Genomic DNA, 20,725 nt, shown 5'->3' on the forward strand with positions numbered 1-20,725 from the left:
ACGTGTATTATACGTCATTACACGTGTACCATTCGTCATTACACGTGTATCAAACATCATGACACGTATTTCATAAGTCCACACATATGACCACACATATTATACAGTCATACGTCACGTGATATACATCCTGTAGGAGAGAACAAACGATGCAATTCGGTCGATCATTCAATAAATCATGCATTGACCGTTTTCAATAAATAATGAGAGAAGTATCCTGTTTATATCGACTGGTGCTGGTGAGTTTTATCTTTCTACCACTAGAAGGTTCATGCTAGTGAGCCATCTTTTGAATGTGTCCATTATCTTGTTCATGAGGCCGATATCGAGAATAACTGCTTTCTTCCCCCGCGGCAGCTGAACCTTCCCGGAGAGCACGTCTTCTTTCTTCACCTTTGGAGACTTGAATATTTTCAGTAAAATGTCTTTTCCGAAATTTCGGAACGTTTTGACGTGTTTGGTATTCTTGTGGACATTTGTCATCAACGCGGAACCGTTAGCATGCTTGAAAATTGGGGGCGACTCTATCTTGGGTATGACGTTATTCGATTTCCTTTCATCCTTGCCGTCCTGGGAGTCGGGTTTCTTTGGTACATCCCTGGTCAAAGAGAATGTCGATCCAGAGCGTTCCTGCGGTAAATTTTCGGTCTTTCGACTCGGCATCACCTTTATCAAGCGATGTACTGTGGGCAATTTTCCCTGAGAAGAGGAGATGGTAGGTGGAGTACTAGGAGTGGAGGTGTTTAGTGGAACAGTTGTGGTGGGTGTGAGAAGTGGAACTACTGAGACTGGATCTTTAACGTGATAGGGCGTGGACAGCATCACGTCGCTGGCGCCTATTTCTTGCAATGTCTGCGGCCGAACACTTTGTGTGTACGCTCCCTCTATCTGCTCTGGATCAGCCACATTGATGATGTCAGTCAGGGACTTTCTTTGTGTGAAATCCGGCGGAAAGAAAATCTGGTTGATTTTGTAGAAAGGAGTAGTCAGATCCCGCGGTATCGTCGGAACGTGGAAATCTGGGACTATGGTTACCGGTGTAGTTGTCATGGATGAAACTGTAGGTGTTGTCGGTGACGAAACTGTCGTTATGAGGGATGAAACCGTCGGTGTTGTCGGTGACGAAATCGTCGTTTTCAGGGATGAAACCGTCGGTGTTGTCGGTGACGAAACTGTGGTTGTTGATAAACGTTTTGTCACAACTTTGGAAGATATTGTTGTCTTTAGATCCGTCAGTTTTGGTGTTGGTACAGGAGACCGTTCATTAGAAGGAAATATTGAAGGAATCGGTGGAACGTCAGATCGGGTCATTTTTTCTTCTCTGTAGTCATCTGACGGCCCAGTTGCCTGAATATCCACCGTGGGGTTTGGTTGCGAAGGTGTATCACTAATAGGAGCATGGAAGGACAATTCTTCACTAGGAATCGGAGGCGGTATTGGAAGAAATGACGTCATAGGTAACGCAGTTTTAGTGCTCTTTGGATCACGTGTCGGACCAGAAAATTCCACATCGGTGGGTGAGACTCCCACGGTCTGCAGTATCGGATAGTATGTAGGTGTCGTGTCTTTGATTGGCTTCACCTTTTCTTCAGACATTTTCTTTAGATGATACGTTTTCTTGATATCACCGTCAACAAGGGTGTTTTCGAGATCTAGATTTGACTGAGCCTCGCTTTGAAAATGTCTTACATCCTCTCCACCCACATCTTTCAGATAAATGCCTGAAGTGCGATCCTTTGTAGCCAAAATAGTCGAGAGTGTAGTCATTTTAAGGTTACTGTTCGACAATTGCGGATACTCCTCCTTTTTTGTGGAAATCAAAACACGATTCTTTTCTGTGTTTCCTTTCTCACTTTTCAGTAGGAATTGGATTTTTGATTGACCATTTTTAAAAATGTCTCTAACATTCTCCAGCAAACTGTTCAGAACAAAATTGTGGTGCACTACATTCTTCACCTTTTGGTGATCAATGTTTTCTGTTGAATTTGTTTCATTGCTAGGGATATATGGCTCAAATGTTGGAAATTTATCATTCATGTAAATTTTCCCGCCATCCTGTTTGACTTTGATGCTGTTGAACTGCGCCACCTGGAAATTCGAAGACGAGTTTCCATATATTTCAGTGACGTTTTTTATTTTGTTCACATTTGTTATCACCGGATACTCTGTGGGGCCTTCCTCGTTGATTCTAATTTTAGCATTAATCCTGGTTTGTGCGTCTTCTGACGTTGTATTTGGAATCTCTTCGATATTTGAGGACGCGTTTCCGTGGAACTTTTTCTGGGTTTCATCGTCTCTAGATTTAATGCGTTGCATTGGATAGGTCGACGGAGTTTCCACTATATGAGTGGGTGCCACCTCTTGGGAATTGAATATTATCTTGGGTTGCCTGAGCTCTAGTTGAGTAGGTTGTCGTCTGGAATAGCCATCATATTTTTCGACTTTTTCATCTGGAAAGAATATCAGATACGGAACGACTTTAGGTATATTATCATCAGGCAGAGCATCCGCCGGAAGAACTGTATTGCTTTCCTCTGGTTGTCGTCTGTCCACGGATTTCGGTGTTTTCTCGATTTCTTTCTCTGCTGTCTTAGATTCTACATCCTGTTCAGTCATTGGAGTTTGGTAGTTAGGTGATCCGGGTGGTTTTGTAACCAGACTAGTTCCTGGTGACGGTTTCGTTCGTTGATAAGATTCAGTAATCGCTTTTTGGTTAAACCCCGATGTCAATTTCGAATCTTTGATAAGGTTTAATGTTGTTTCCCCTACAGACACCCGATGCTTATTCTTGGCCTTCCTAGGCTTTGGTTTCCTTGGTTTCCTCTTGCTGAGGCTTGTGAAAGGACTCGGTGCCGTGGCGGTGACAGATGGTCTCCTCCTGGACCAAAGAACTGTACTAAATTTTTTAAAATCATTTGGAGTTTTATTGAACGTGATTTTCTTGGAATCTTTAAAAGCAGGGGGAATTGGCGGTAGGGGATTGGTTGCCGCTGGTGTTGTCCCTGTAATTGTTGGTGTTGATGTTGTTGCTGCAGTTGGTGTTGCATTCGTTGAAGAATGACTTTTAATGAACATGATTATTCCAGATTGTTTGATATCAGGAGGAAGTGGAGGTAGAGGAACTGTTGCTGATACTATAGGCGCTGTAGTTGTTAATTCGGTTACAGTTGTTGTTTCGGTTGAAGGGACGGAACTTGAGACAACAAGAGATATTGGCGGTATAAGATCGATTTTTCTTGTCCTTATCACAGTTGTAGTCGTTGCTGCCTTTGGTGCTTTTGTTGAAGACGGATTTGGTATGCTAGTTGAAATGATTTCTGTTTGTGTTGAGATAGCTGATGTAGGTTGATAAACCATCCCGCTGGTAGTTGAATCCGCCACACGACTGTTAGTTTGATCCACTGTCGTTGATTCCGTGTCATCAATAGTAAACAGGGAGACGCTTACAGACTGTTGGAACGTTTGATAAGGATCCTCCAGATTGAAAAAGCTGCTGACGTTATTGGGTTTGTATTCAACGTCTTTATGAGGGTCCAGGATATCTTCAACATCGTCTGTAACTTTCGATAGAAAGAACTGGCCAAACAGGGACGATTTTAAACCCTCCAGAGGAATACCTGTTGGGTCCTTTCCAGAAATCTCCATGGGATTATGAATATTGATCATAGGACCTTCGATAGGGTTTATTCGTGTTTTTGCTTGTGTCTGTGTTGTTGTAGTTAAAGCTGCTTGTGTCTGTGGTGAAGTCTGTGTTGGTGTTGGAGGTGGTGTTCCTGATGGTGTATGTGGTGGCGTCTGTGGTGTAGTATGTGGTGAATTTTGTGGTGGTTTCTGTGGTGATGCTTGTGTTGTTGTTTGTAGTGGTGTCGTTTGTGGTGTCCCTGGGGATTCCTGTGGTGGTATCGGTTGTGTTTGCTGTGTTGTAGGTTCTTTTGTTGATGTTGTTGTTGCTGTTGTCACCAGTGGAGTGATAGTAGTTGACTTATATGATTGTACTTTCTCTGTTCGATTTTCAGATGGCTTCTTTTCAATAGGATATGGCAAATTTGAATACGTTTTTGACTTAACGGTACTATCAACAGAATTTAGCTTTTCAATGGTTGGTTTTTCAACATCTTTATTTTCAGCCTTCATTTTAGGTTTGAATATTATTATTTTCGGCGAGTGGAACCCATTCATTAAAGGTTTGGTTTCCGGAGGTTTATAGATGTGTATTTTTCTGAAAGGAATTCTGGTTTTCTGAGGTTTTTTATGTACATTCCCATTTTTAAGATATTTCCTGACATCCACCACTTCCGGTTGTGGACTGGATGTGGGAGGAGTTACCTCCACTCTTTTTTCTGTAGTTGTCGTCTTTCTGGTTGTTGTTGTTGTTGCTGGATAAGTTGTTGTGCTTAATTTTGTTGTCGTTGTTATTGTTGTTGTAGCGGTCGTTGTGCTAGCTACGTGCGATATTGTGTGTTTCGGTGCTATTGAACTTTGAGCAATAGTGGTGGAGATCTCGCTGTTTCTCGCACTCGGCGTGACTGCGATGAACTCTCGCTGTACATGATAAGCATCACTGTAGGGGTCTTTGATATTGACATTACACTGACACTTGTCTCGCGGGCAATCGTACTCACAACACTCCCGCCAACACCACGTGTCCATCTGGAAGCCGCGCTCTTCCCCTACACCAATACATCTGTAACACAAGGAAAGGAATATTAGGAGGAAACATCGACAGTGTTAATCCACACCCTTCTCCTGAACTTTCACACGCAATTAATACAACTCACACACCCCTCCTGAATTTACACACGCTATATAATTCTAATTCAAACACAACACCACACGACACAACACAACAACACAACACAACATAGTACTAGGAGTGGATAACGAGAACTTCAAACTGTCTGTGTGTAAGAGAGTAGCAATACCTGGAAAGCAGTTTACTTAAAAGTTATAATCAAAGAACTGAAAGTAATGATGGGAGTTGATTTAATGTAGTGTACTTACAATTATATGAACCGGGGGGAAAACACAGCCTAATTAGTTCAAAAGTGCTGCTATTAATAATCACGACGATAAACAATAGCCATTGTATATCTTTTCCGAATTTATTTTGATCTATTTTGACGAAGGGCGAGGTAGGAGTCCCCGCCCTTTTCACAAATAAATCTAGATAATATTAAATAACATACTTGTATGTGGAAAATGTAGAAACACGGACACCTAGACACACCAGAATCTTAACTATTTGTAATGCGACCAATAATCAAAATCAAATTTTACGAAAAGTACCTAATCTGACACTTGGGTTCAAGGCGGGTGTGATCGGTCGACAGGGGATGCTTACTCCTAAGCACCTGATCCCATCTCTGGTGTGTCCAGGGGTCCGTGTTTGCCCAACTCTCTATTTTGTATTGCTTGTATAAGTTATGAGATCGATCACTGTTCGTTATCTTCACCTTTCATTGATCACTGTTCATTATCTTCACCTTTCATTGTGAAATCCGTTTTGTTGGCCATCCCGACAATTATAAACATGATCTTATCTCGCGACCTGATCCTAGCATGGTGCAGATGAATGTGAACATGGTAGATTTATAAATATGATATGGACTTATTGCCAACCAAGGGGGACTTCATCTTGTGGCTGTTATATCATTAAATTGAATTCGACCACTACTGTACTAAATGAGAGGGACTTTGTTTAATCATCGGAGGGGGGTGGGGGGGGGGGGCACGTTATGGTGTGAAGTTGAAGATTTTGTGTTATGTTTATATTCAAATTATTCGAAATAGCATTTAAAGCAATTTTGATAAAGTTATTGTTCATTCCCATTTCATCACACTTATGCTATAATTCCCTATCATTTAAATCCCCAACATTCATTGTTGTAAGTCCTATGCTATAATTCCCTATCATTTAAATCCCCAACATTCATTGTTGTAAGTTCTATGCTATAATTCCCAATCATTTAAATCCCCAACATTCATTGTTGTAAGCGCTCGCCAAACGTCTAGATGCAATTTGTAAAATTCTTATTTGGAAAAAAGATATTTTCAGTGAGTTTCCTTTCTTCAAATTGAATTTTCACTAAAAAAAAGATTCCATGATTTATTTACAATGCAGTTGTAAAAATGTGTCATGTGACTGCTAGCTCCACCCATTGTGTCATGTGACTGCAAATGTCACCCATTGTGTATCTCTAATTATTGTACATTTGATTTCAAATTAAAAAACACCACAATGATGATAATAAACTGCAGTGAAAGTGTTGTCATTAGCAATCAGGAATAACTCTGATGACTACGTTTGTCATTAGCAATCAGGAACGATAACTCTAATGACTACGTTTGTCATCAGCTGTTAGGAACAATAACTCTTATGACTAAGATTGTCATTAGTTATCAGGAACGATAACTCTTATGACTATGATGGTCTTTAGCTATCAGGAACGATAACTCTGATTACCATGTTTAGGTATCAGGAACGATAACTTTAGTGACTGTGTTTAACATTAGCCATCAGGAACAACAACTCTGATGAAAGTGTTTGTCATCAGCTATCAGAAACGATAAATCTAGTGACTGTTTGTCATTAGCTAACAGGAACGATAGCTCTACTAAAAGTGTTGTCAACAGCAATCACGAAGTATAACTCTAATAAAAATGTTGTTATTGTCAATCATAAACGATAATTGTTATAACGGTGTTTTCATTAGCTATCAGGATCGATAATGTTTTGAGAACTAAATTCCAATCACACAAATATGTGCAATACAAGTACAGAAATGAAACACGGGAAGTATTGCTGTGCAGAGAAATATATTCTATTCACTAATTTAATTACACTGGAAACAGTTACCATTACTTACGGGTGTTCATTACACTGGAAACAGCTATCATTACTTACGGGTGTTCATTACACTGGAAACAGCTATCATTACTTACGGGTGTTCATTACACTGGAAACAGCTATCATTACTTACGGGTGTTTGCTACACTGGAAACAGCTATCATTACTTACGGGTGTTCATTACACTGGAAACAGCTATCATTACTTACGGGTGTTCATTACACTGGAAACAGCTATCATTACTTACGGGTGTTTGCTACACTGGAAACAGCTATCATTACTTACGGGTGTTCATTACACTGGAAACAGCTATCATTACTTACGGGTGTTTGCTACACTGGAAACAGCTATCATTACTTACGGGTGTTCATTACACTGGAAACAGCTATCATTACTTACGGGTGTTTGCTACACTGGAAACAGCTATCATTACTTACGGGTGTTTGCTACACTGGAAACAGCTATCATTACTTACGGGTGTTCATTACACTGGAAACAGCTATCATTACTTACGGGTGTTCATTACACTGGAAACAGCTATCATTACTTACGGGTGTTCATTACACTGGAAACAGCTATCATTACTTACGGGTGTTCATTACACTGGAAACAGCTATCATTACTTACGGGTGTTCATTACACTGGAAACAGCTATCATTACTTACGGGTGTTTGCTACACTGGAAACAGCTATCATTACTTACGGGTGTTTGCTACACTGGAAACAGCTATCATTACTTACGGGTGTTCATTACACTGGAAACAGCTATCATTACTTACGGGTGTTCATTACACTGGAAACAGCTATCATTACTTACGGGTGTTCATTACACTGGAAACAGCTATCATTACTTACGGGTGTTCATTACACTGGAAACAGCTATCATTACTTACGGGTGTTCATTACACTGGAAACAGCTATCATTACTTACGGGTGTTTGCTACACTGGAAACAGCTATCATTACTTACGGGTGTTTGCTACACTGGAAACAGCTATCATTACTTACGGGTGTTCATTACACTGGAAACAGCTATCATTACTTACGGGTTTTTGAAGTCTGTTGCTGGACAGCCGCAGTAACATCGACAGGGCGGACAGTTCCCCTTCCGACAGTTCACATCGCACCATTCATCCATACCGGGGTAGTGATTCCAGGTGGGTACCGCATGACACCTTCTACACTCCTCCCCTTCTCCATCTTTTGTAAAATTTAAACCCGCCAATAGGTGGGGCGAAATATCAGTGGTCCTTTTACTTATGTGGGATGAATGTGTAGGGCCCGTCTGGGGAGTATTTACTGCTTCAGTATCAATTTCTGACAAGTTTCCAATAGAAATATCAGCGCAGTTGATGTAGGTTTCCTGAAATCCGCACCCCAAACAACTGGTTCCGTTACTTAGCGTCCCCCAGTAGTTGCCTGCAACGATAAAAGCGATGATAAATGTGATGATAAAAGCGATTATAAATGTGATGATAAAAGCCAACAGTTGAATACGAATGTACATCTAGATACATGAACGAAGACAGAGATCGGGCTTGGATTTCTCAACAACAAAAAATCTCAAAGTTAAGCTTTTCTTTTATTTGAACAGTAACATTTTTAATTTAATCTCATACTGAAGTCAAAGTTTCTGGTTAGAGACAGTGGTGAATGTTTAATCTCATGTTTTGTTTCTCTGCGCTGTTTGTTTGTTTGTTGTTGTTGTTTTTTTGCGGTTACGTTGTTTGTTTGTTTTCTGTTTTTTGTTTGTTGTTACGTTGTCTGTTGTTACGTTGTCTGTTTGTTGTTACGTTGTCTGTTGTTACGTTGTCTGTTTGTTATGTTGTCTGTATGTTACGTTGTCTGTTTATTACGTTGTCCGTTGTTACGTTGTCTGTTTGTTGTTACGTTGTTTGTTTGTTGTTACGTTGTCTGTTGTTACGTTGTCTGTTGTTACGTTGTCTGTTTGTTGTTACGTTGTCTGTTGTTACGTTGTCTGTTTATTACGTTGTCTGTTTATTACGTTGTCTGTTGTTACGTTGTCTGTTTGTTGTTACGCTGTCTGTTTGTTGTTACGTTGTCTGTTTGTTGTTACGTTGTCTGTTTGTTGTTACGATGTCTGTTGTTACGTTGTTTGTAATTTATTTGTAATTTGTGCGCCCCGCCCCCTGTATTCAGGGGGAAATAACTCGAAAAGTCTTTCCATTTGACTGGAGTATTTTTTTAATTCATCAAACCTATGACTACATACCTCCCCAGTAGAAATCTTATCAGAACATGAATATCAGATCCCTCCACCCCCACCCCCACCCGCCGATTACTTCAACATGGAAATAACAGAAAGTTTCATTATGTGAGGAATCTTTAAAGCAATGCAAGCTGAAACTGTAAATACACTGTAAGTTGACAAAGACAAGAAGATATTGAATATGTATAATCGCATTGAAACAATAAACTCGTCAAATGAGCAGAAAATGTCGATTCATGAATTATTGTCTACCTCACAGTCATTCCTGTTCGTAATCTCCGATTTGCATTGACCTCGGGGGTCAACAGATAGAAAAAATGCGGAATAAAGGCACTGTGTAAGTGTCAGATTTCTAAACAATTTATCCAATATATGCCAATTTTATAGAAAATTCATTATCAAATTTCATTTCAGTAGCACATCTGCGTGCCTCTCACCTCCTTACACTTGTAATACATTAAAGCCATTCATGACATGATGTAATATATAAAAACAAACGAAATGTGTTTCCTCGCGTCAGTTTCCTTCTTTGGAAGACCTTGATCTCAGTAACCCGATTATGTCTGACAATGTTTCCGTGTCCGGGAAGCCGACGTTATGGCGGGAAGACGACGTTTTGTCGGGAAGACGACGGTATGGCGGGAAGACGGCGTTATGGCGGTTTATACGAAACGTTCATTGTATGTATAGTCTAAAGGAACATCCCCTTCTTTATTTTGCTGAATTTGTCATCAGATATTGGGTATTACATCAGTTACAGCAACAGGTGTTATTCCGTGCATAGTTATGTACATGAAAAATTCCGCCAGTCACAGTTTGCATTGCCTTCAATATTAGAATAAGGCCAAAATAAGATATATGTGCGTTTCCTATTTCACTTTTCCCAAAAAATTAGGCAGGGTAAATAAATAATACATTTTATTTTATTGAAACATTTTATTTTAAATCGTAGTTTCTGATGCACTAATTGAATACATGTTTATATACATTACAGAGACTTCTCAAACATTTTGAAGATTAATTGGAGTCAAATTAAAAATCAGAGAAACTCAAACAAGAAAAGAAAAAAAAAAATATATCCAATTTGAAAATTGTTGACTTTCATTCTATTTATATTTATTGTCAATAAAATCTTAAGGTTGGCAGGAAAACAGTAAGCAGGGTCGGGAAATCGGAAACACACATATATTTTATTTCTGCCTAAAATTTGACAACAGATAAACCTAGCCATTTTATTCATGGGATATGACTGCAATCAACGTTGACGATTTTTTAAATTTCAAAACCTGCACTCATCAATCACAAAATTCGTTATTTAAATATGCAATTCTATGAAATAAATCCGGGACGTTGAATTATTCTTGATTAAAACCTTCACAGCGATATCGCGTGCTGGTCTACACAATGGCGCGTCTATTCTACTAATCGTTGACCACCGAACCATAACTACATATACCTCAACCCTACAGAGTTATTTTTTCCCGCGGTGACCTTGACCCAGATACAAGAAAGAAACACTGTATGAATTCTTAAAAAATCGAGCATATTAAAAAGGAGGGAAAAACACAGACGGCCTGACGGACCGACAGCGCGTTCTGATGCCACAGTCACAAATTAATGAGCGATGATAATTAGAAATACATGATTCAGTCATTTATTTTTTCTAATTAATTACGTGATTAAGTTCGGTTTTTTTTTCTACATTAACCGCTAATTGACTGCTAGAATCCGTTTAATGGTTAGAAAACGAAGAACACCAATATTTTTTGGTTCGTTTTCTGTTGTATGTAGAATTATATAAACAGGGACAGAAGTTTACACTGATCACTAATAGCAAGAGGAGAACGTCCTCGTGCTTTTACCCGAACCTAAACAGGATTTATGACTCATTGTAATAGCGATGATCCTGCATCATCATGTGAAATTGACTTTACCTCCCTAAAACTACCTTCTTCAGATTTCACATTCAGAAAATTGTATCGGTGTCTTTTGTTACCTTTAATGGGTCAATACAGAGGGCAGCATACAATCTATAGGTCAATACAGAGGGCAGCATACAATCTATAGGTCAATACAGAGGGCAGCATACAATCTATAGGTCAATACAGAGGGCAGCATACAATCTATAGGTCAATACAGAGGGCAGCATACAATCTATAGGTCAATACAGAGGGCAGCATACAATATATAGGCCAATACAGAGGGCAGTATACGATCTACAGGTCAATACAGAGGGCAGTATAGGATCTATCGGTCAATGCAGAGAGCAGCATACGATACATTGGTCAATAATAACACAGAGGGCATTATATGATACAGAGGGCATTATATGATACAGAGGCCAATATACGATATATCAGTCAATATAGAGGGTAGTATACGATCTATAATAGGTCAATACAGGATATAATAGGTCAATACACTGTATAAGTTGTACTTTCTAATTTGTAAATCAAAATGTCAAAAATGTCTGTGACTTAATCGCAAACTGTAATCATTATTACATGTGGAAAGGCCTCTCTCTCTCTCTCTCTCTCTCTCTCTCTCTCTCTCTCTCTCTCTCTCTTCCGGAAATAAAAAAAATTGAAAAGAAATGTTGCGAAACATTACGATAAGTATGTCACCTTTTAAAGTAATAAAAATGCTGATTCACTTTAAGTATTTAGTTTACTTAAAAGAATGGAACATGTTCAGGGTTAGACGTGTTATAATCCGAAGAGAAACCCCGAGTTGTCAGACTAGATCACACAGGTAATGCTTCACCTGAAACTGACAGGAAAATTAAATATTCTAATTAATTACACTGCTGTCAAAATCGTCACCCTCAGACAAATGATCGTACATGAGGTTTTTTATTGTCTGCTGTTTATTACATGCTGACGGATCTGAGAAGACGCTCTATTGGAGAGAGAGAGAGAGAGAGAGAGAGAGAGAGAGAGAGAGAGAGAGAGAGAGAGAGAGAGAGATGGAGAGAGAGAGAGAAACATACATATATACAGACAAGAGAGAGAAAGAAAAAAGAATGATAGAGAGATAACTCAAAGAGACAGAGAAAGAGGGAAATGATCAAGAAATAGATTGAGCATCTATATTCATTAAATGATAGGTCGATGTAACACAGTGGCTAATCTTAGAGATTTTCAGTTACACCCCGTTCAAAGTCATTGTTTTGCTATTTGAGAGGTCCATACCCTTGTATAAGAAGATCTAAGTACCATTTCAAAGGGTACAGGCATATAGCGCTCCCTTTTGAGATGTATTTTTGATCCGCCCATGGATACGAACAGTGATTGCATTACGAATTCTGAGAAACTTCTAAATCGTGAACTATATCCATAAAATATATTTCGCGCATGCTCAATGTCAGGCATTGTGTTGCATTGTTTAGTGGTGAGAGAGCACAACCTAGAACCATTCATCAGCCGTAACTGGAGCACACCCTGAATCAATTATCGATCAGTGATCGATCAGTTCCCCTCTATTCATCTATATGACTAAGTTTAATTGATTTGCGATTATTCTAATTATTGTGACACAGTGTCTACCGTTCACTTTGTTTTAAAATAAATTCATAGTTGGTTTTTTTTTTTTTTTTTTTTTTTTTTTTTTTTTTTTTTTGCGATGTCAGGATTGTATTTATTTATTTTTTATTTTTCCATCTTTTTTTTTGGGGGGGGGGGGAGGGAGGGGGGTTAAATTCTAATTTAGCTGAAAGGTTTATGGTATGCCACCACGATGATCAAATTAAAAAATAAACATAAATCTTTAAATTCGGTCACAGGTTGCTGGACCCGCCCCTGCAGATTGCTCTTCACGACGACATTTGACTGCAACACTGCCGCGTTAGCTTAGCCCACCCCCCAAAAACAAAGGGTTCAGTGTGTCTATTTTCCAGGAATGAAACATCATCAATTTCTGATTATTTCTTGATTCATTACGTTTTGTACACACGCATGCAGTCACGGAAAACCTGGAGGTATGTTTTAATTATTAAACTGTTAAGTTACAATGCTGCAGCGCGCATGTAAATGTTAGAATCACACAGTGCACGTGTAAATATCAGAATCACACAATGCACGTGTAAATGTTAGAATCATGGATTACACGTGTAAATGTTAGAATCACGCTTAAATATAAGTGCAAGCCTAAAATACACTCGTTCCATGATAAAAGTGCTTCAGACTTCTGAGAATAAAAACAATCGATCTCTTTACGAACATCAATTTTTCAACAATGGTGCGTTTGATTTACAATGAGTAAAATGATCATTTTCAACAATGGTGCGTTTGATTTACTCACACGAGAAATAAACTTCCCTCATTCCAGAAATGATTTAATGGAGCTGCATGTCAGCCTGAATCTTTAAACAGCAGACGACATGTGAATAAATCATGTGTATGTCTCAAGAAGTCCCCTCTGTCTCCAAGGTTTGTTTTGAAATGTGCACTGATCGAATACAAGTCTTTCAGATCACGTTTAAAATCCATTTTACAGAGTCAAGCTTTTAACGTCATCAGTTTCTGCGAAAGATCTACACTGACGTCATCAATTTCTGTGAAAAATTTACACTAACATCACAAGTCCCTTTTAACGCCACCAGTTTCTGTGCTCATTCGTAAAGGACTATGCTATTGGATGTTAGTAAGAATGAAATGCTCAATAAATTATTTTAGAATGTATAATTTGATGTCTGTGATTGATATCATATTGATTAACGTCCCTCTCCAGAATCTTTCACTGATATGGAGACGTCACCATTGCCGGTGAAGGGCTGCAAAATTTAGGCCTATGCTCGGCTCTTATGGCCTTTGAGCAGGGAGGAATCTTTATCGTGCCACACCTGCTGTGGCACGGGACCTCGGTTTTTGTAGTTTCATCCGAAGGACCGCCCCATTTAGTCGCCTCTTACGACAAGCAAGGAGTACTGAGGTCTACTCTAACCCGGGTCCCCCTGGGATTCGATGGTTGTGTAGTAGTTTTGAAATGATGCAGCTCTCTGTCAGTGTGACGACGAAGGATCTAAACTTAAACATTGTTAGGGATTTAAGTCTAGAATGACTTCTGAATATTTTTGTTCATTTTGGAATGATATGCATGTATTCCTTAAGGAGGTATGTTACACCAGAGGTATTTGATATAGAAGAAAAGTGGAGGGTATGTACAACAATATTTTGAAATCAAAAGCTTTCAAATTTACTTGATTTAGTCAAAAAATGCAGTTTTAGTAGAAAGCAATCTGAACTTTGTTTAAAAAAAAAAAAAAAAAAACCCTGGTGGACTCAAAATGACTTCATCTATTTTTATCTTGACCTCACCTGTCACGTGGGTCCACTGCAGCACACATTGACTACAGTTCAGTCTTTCCGGAATCACCAACCTCAGGTCGTAGACGCCTCGGTCTTCCGGAAAATACCGAGTACTGCCGGGAATAAATGAACCAGACTTCATATACATTCCGTCAACAACAGGAAAAAACTCCACAGACTGTATCTTTAACAAATAGCGGTCTAAGCACGCTTGTTTTACTCGGACATTTACGTCATTGTTCGGACAAATTCGGAATTCAAAATATCCTTTATGAAACACTGAGAGGTCAATGGTTACGTTGAGGTATTTATCACTGACGTCATAATGTCTAGAAATGATACCGCTGGCATATTTCCCACCAGCCTCGTTTTCATGGGGTCCTTGATACGGGTCACCGCACACGCCACATTTTCCACCATTCTGCACAACGTTCTGAAATTAAAAAAAAAAAAAAAGTATAGTACTTTAATCTTGGTCTTCGGTTGTCCTTCCTTTTTATTTATTTGTGTGTTTTTTTTTTAAGTAATATTTAAGAGAGTTAGGCCATCTGATTATAAAAGTTTTATTTTACTAATGCCGGGAAAAAAACTTCTACTTCTACGTCAGCCGCCGACATGAGTTCATTGAAAGTTTGCCTTTTATTTCTTTGTTTTTCTCTCGTCATTTCTCGAGTTCTTTGTTTTTTTTAAATTCACATTGAAACGTCAACAGCTGTAAGTTAACTTTGACCTTTAAACTTTGCTTGACACTCGGGCAGTAGCAGTAAGGCCTCTTTACCATGTAAACGCCCACCGCGATACGGGACCTCGGTGTTTTAAAAGGTCTCATTTATAAGACCCGCCCAAAACCAATAAACAACACCCACTCCTTCAAAACGTCACGACAAGAGCAGACAACTCATGAAATAAACCCATCCAAGAATGTTCGCAGTACTTATATAGTCAATTGGGTCTTGCTACTACTACATAAAAATATATTTCATTTAAAGCATAGTGACCGTTATATCAGAAATATGTCGTGAATTTACCCCAGGGGGTGGGGTTGGGGTGGGGGTGGTGTCATTCTTCAACAATTCTGGCATTGCATTTCCATTACATTACGGTAATTATGTTTGAAACATGCAAAGAGTACAGATTTTTCGGAGATGTACAGCCATTAATATACACATGACGCCGAGGTATAAAATCTCCTATAAACTCCTTGACGCAACATTGCAAAAAAGTACGAGTACGCTATGATAGAATTTGCTACACGTTTGATAACAATTATACCGACATGTAATGCTTTAATTAATGACATGTAATGCTTTAATTAATGACATGTAATGCTTTAATTAATGACATGTAATGCTTAATTAATGGGGTAGATGAGGTTTTATGCAAGCTTGAATTGGTTGATTATTTCATGTACTCCATATATTCAACATTTATTCATTATAGGAACGTGGACAGTTCGGGGGGAGGATGATGGACGAGTGGTGGTGGGTGAGTATCGGGGGGTGGGGTGGGGGGTGGGGGTGGGGGTGGGGGTGGATGGGAAGGGAATGGTGAAATGGGGACTCTAGCCCCCCCCCCCCTCGTGCCTCCATTTTAGTAGCTGGTGACGTTTTGAAGTGATTAAAATTTACTCACTAAGAAGTAAAAGAAGACAACACATCGGATTCGTACCGCCACTCTCAGTGGCACCATCTGTCATTGACGACATTGATAAAGGAAGAAGGAAGTATTTTATTCAAATCTTCATTTATTTTTTGTTAGGGTCATTGGCATGGTGGTTCGGTACATACTGTTACATAATTATGGTTAAATGAAAATAAAACAAGAGAAATAAAACAAGAAAATCAGGACTTCTCTTGTATTTAATTTATAGGGACATTAGCACGCCCCATATTTCCTGGTTGTAAAATGTAGAAAAGAAAAAACAAATAAAGAATAAATTCCTGACCATGTGCGGTAAATCAAGCTAATCAAAATTACAAATTTTTTTTTTGGTCGTGTGCACTAAAAATTAGACTTTATAAAATGTGTAATTTTAATCGGAATATTTTGAATTAGAAATTAAGTATTATGCTTTCGTGGAAATACGAAAGTGCATTATACAACAGGATTTGAAAGTGCATCATAAAAGTCATTTTTCATTACTGGTGTATCATTTTTTCGAGAGGAAATACAACCCTCAGTATAGGTTATACAGAAGTGGTTCTGGGTCGTTATTCTACAAGGTACAGACAGTTTCAAAAATGTCTAACACCGAATTATAAGCACGAAACGACGACGGTAATGAACTCCTTGGATGTTAATTAGTTAATTAATAAATTGACACATCGCACACATCTGAGATTGGAGCGAATTAATGGATTTCAATGAGGTCAAGCACTGGCTGTGTTATATGAATTTCGGACAAGAAATCATCAGTTTCCCCCGGGGATATGACCAGGTACATATCTAGTGAAATATCAGACTACACGTCACAGCTAGTGAAATATCAGGCTACTCGTCACAGCCGCCGATTAATTCCACCAGATGTTTGAACGTGTAAAACTGCGTCAGATGCAGCGGATATCACCCCAAATCTCCAATCTAATTAAAACCGGACTTCTTAGATGCGCGCCGTATACTCGCGACTGTGAGCGTATCTTAAGATCTGATTTTAATTAGATTGTCCAAATCTCCTTATTCCTCTCCAGTGTTCTAGATATGTATAAATGAATGATCTCCTTATTCCTCTCCAGTGTTGTAGAGATGTATAAATGAATGACAGTGTTATAGATATGTATAAATGAATGGCAGTGTTATAGATATGTATAAATGAATGACAGTGTTATAGGTATGTATAAATGAATGACACTTATTGAGCTTGAAATTATTGTATGTTTGTCAAAAATTACACTAGGAAACAACTTATACATGTAGATAGCAGATTTATATTACACTAGGAGACAAGTTCTGATACATGTAGATAGCAGATTTATATTACACTAGGAGAAAAGTTCTGATACATGTAGATAGCAGATTTATATTACACTAGGAGACAACTTATACATGTAGATAGCAGATTTATATTACACTAGGAGACAACTTATACATGTAGATAGCAGATTTATATTACACTAGGAGACAAGTTCTGATACATGTAGATAGCAGATTTATATTACACTAGGAAACAACTTATACATGTAGATAGCAGATTTATTTCTTGTCCAGGAAGTATTGTTTTAAACTTGCATTAAGATGATAGGATTATAATTATTAAGATTACAATTATTAAGATTCTAATTATTAAGATTCTAATTATTAAGATTATAATCATTAAGATTATTATTATTAAGATTATTATTATTAAGATTATGATTATTAAGATTATTATTACTAAGATTATAATTATTAAAATTATAATTATTAAGATTATAAATAGTAAGTTTATAATTGCTTTAACCTTGAAAATAAATGCATAGAATTGATATCATTTGTACGAGTCATTTAGACTCATTTTAATTTTTTTTTTAAAAATGCATGTATGAAATTTTTTATTTTTTTTTTACTATTTCTTTAGAAGAAAACATCCCTTAAAACATCACCTACCATGTCGCATTTGTTTGTACTGGGGCGGATCAAGACTTCTATTAAATTTCTGTATAGGAGAATTCAGAGGCGGATCTTTACTTACCCTATACCCGCCACAGAACAGCTGACTGTCGTCGTAATTTACGCTAGCGCTGTACCCCTGCCGCCACAACGTCGATCTCGAGGGTGGATCTAACATTTTAGCGTGTGGCCACACCTCCCGAGCGAGAATAAGAACTATTGAACACAGTCTCACTATCGTCCAGATTGGATTTCCCGTAATGCTCCTCGTTACGGATATCCTCCCTCGGAGCTCCATCGCATATCGCTGTGTCATTTCTAAAGTTCAAAGGGCATGCACACGCCCAGAACAAAGAATGCAAGCACACTGATTAAATATTTCATATCCATCACTTTTAATTAATAAAAAAAGTATTTTCCTCTAAGAAAAAAAAAATCAAATCAAAATCATAACCCTCACATGTTTTAAGAATTCGGTAATTTTGGTAATTTAGTGCACCATCCACTGAAATGGAAAAACAGAACACCAGATATCACGATTTTTATCCCAATTCTGTGACTTATATTTAAAAAAAAAATCCCGTATAGATGAACACTGCAGGCTCCTCTTATAAAATAAGAAAAGCCGAAGGTATGTCAATTTCTTCCGTGTGACCTATAAAATCCAGTCTAGGCCGAATGAATTCCCAGTTGTCGGGTTCTTTCTATAACCATTGACGCTCGAATTTCCTCCAAGAAAAAAAAACAAACCCGCGTCTATCCCACTCTAACGCTTTTTTGAAAGGAAATCACAGACCTCATGTCACGGACCCCTGACGACAGGTGGCGCGCGTTGTACCCCTTCTGCATCATTGAGCTTTCGTTCCAGACCATTAGTTTGTCAACTGTTGTAGATAAAAAAAAAATTATAATCAGCATAATGATTAGGCAGGTTACCTGCGTTGGTAATGAAATCGTTAAAATTCCACTTTGAATTTAATCATTTATTCAATTCCCGTCGGGTTTTTTTTTTTTTTTTTTTTGAAGACAGGAATCTCGTTACATATGGCGAACCTCGAAGTTGACAGTCTGAACTTTGAATTTTAAATCGAAAAGGAGCGTAAATTTATGATTTACGAGATCTGACTTAATACGTGTAATTAATCATGTACAGTTAATCAAGAAACATGCTAATCATGAGCAATGGTATAATCATGTACCGTACAGTTATGTACAATACTAGTCATGTCCCGTACAGTTATGTACAATACTAGTCATGTCCCGTACAGTTATGTACAATAATAATCATGTCCCGTACAGTTATGTACAATACTAGTCATGTCCCGTACAGTTATGTACAATACTAGTCATGTACCGTACAGTTATGTACAATACTAGTCATGTCCCGTACAGTTATGTACAATACTAGTCATGTCCCGTACAGTTATGTACAATACTAGTCATGTACCGTACAGTTATGTACAATACTAATCATGTACCGTACAGTTATGTACAATACTAATCATGTACCGTATAGTTATGTACAATACTAGTCATGTACCGTACAGTTATGTACAATACTAGTCATGTCCCGTACAGTTATGTACAATACTAGTCATGTACCGTACAGTTATGTACAATACTAGTCATGTACCGTACAGTTATGTACAATACTAGTCATGTACCGTACAGTTATGTACAATACTAGTCATGTACCGTACAGTTATGTACAATACTAGTCATGTCCCATACAGTTATGTACAATACTAGTCATGTACCGTACAGTTATGTACAATACTAGTTATGTACCGTACAGTTATGTACAATACTAGTCATGTACCGTACAGTTATGTACAATACTAGTCATGTCCTGTACAGTTATGTACAATACTAGTCATGTCCCGTACAGTTATGTACAATACTAGTCATGTACCGTACAGTTATGTACAATACTAGTCATGTCCCGTACAGTTATGTACAATACTAGTCATGTACCGTACAGTTATGTACAATACTAGTCATGTCCCGTACAGTTATGTACAATACTAGTCATGTCCCGTACAGTTATGTACAATACTAGTCATGTCCCGTACAGTTATGTACAATACTAGTCATGTCCCGTACAGTTATGTACAATACTAGTCATGTCCCGTACAGTTATGTACAATACTAGTCATGTACCGTACAGTTATGTACAATACTAGTCATGTCCCGTACAGTTATGTACAATACCAGTCATGAACAAATAGTGGATTATGTTCGGCTAGCTATCTGCGATGTAAAATATTCGCCGAGCATGGTGGGCCAAGTAAATATTGTATTCCGAGGATATATGAAGCATATGGTCAATAATTATTTTATCATATGAATAATCTAAAACATTGCAGGCGGTTGTTAGAGTTTACGAAATCGGTGCCTGCTCGGCCATCTTTGTTTGCTACTAGAGTGCAAGACCCTGTCGAAATTCAGCAGGTGCGGATCCAGGAATTTACATTGGGGGCGCTACTAAATGGCGATGATTCAGAGGCTCCCAGCGGTTCCAGGGCGGAGACCGAGTAGGGCAAAGATTTTTTTGGTAATTCAGTCAGACCTCATGTTCAATTTTATGTTTGTAGTATGTTGGGCGATGTTATCACTTTTATATCAAGACATTGGGAGGAATTAGTTTCTGATATTTGTTTTTATTATTATTATTATTATTTTGACGTTGTTTTTCAACATCCGATTGATCAACAACTAATCTGTCTCTCTCTTTTTAAGGGGCGGGGTCTTCCTGTCT

The 20,725-nt window shown here is 38.2% G+C and overlaps 2 protein-coding genes across 2 annotated transcripts; both read right to left on the bottom strand.

Annotated features, from left to right (window-relative positions):
• Nucleotides 1–246: 246 nt before the first annotated feature.
• LOC125667398 (mucin-2-like) lies at nt 247–4,650 on the bottom strand. Its single transcript, XM_048900895.2, has one exon. It carries the CDS (start codon nt 4,648–4,650, stop codon nt 247–249), a length of 4,404 nt encoding a protein of 1,467 aa, XP_048756852.2.
• A 9,256-nt stretch (nt 4,651–13,906) lies between these two features.
• Nucleotides 13,907–18,854, bottom strand: LOC125667413 (uncharacterized). The gene is made up of 2 exons (XM_048900920.2): nt 18,050–18,854; nt 13,907–14,815 (listed from the first exon to the last, which is right to left on the bottom strand). The coding sequence occupies exons 1-2, from the start codon at nt 18,281–18,283 to the stop codon at nt 14,324–14,326; spliced, it is 726 nt and encodes a 241-aa protein (XP_048756877.2). The 5' UTR covers nt 18,284–18,854; the 3' UTR covers nt 13,907–14,323.
• Nucleotides 18,855–20,725: the final 1,871 nt, after the last annotated feature.

The sequence above is a fragment of the Ostrea edulis genome, chromosome 8 (genome assembly GCF_947568905.1).
Source record: "Ostrea edulis chromosome 8, xbOstEdul1.1, whole genome shotgun sequence".
In the NCBI taxonomy this organism is placed as follows: domain Eukaryota; kingdom Metazoa; phylum Mollusca; class Bivalvia; order Ostreida; family Ostreidae; genus Ostrea; species Ostrea edulis.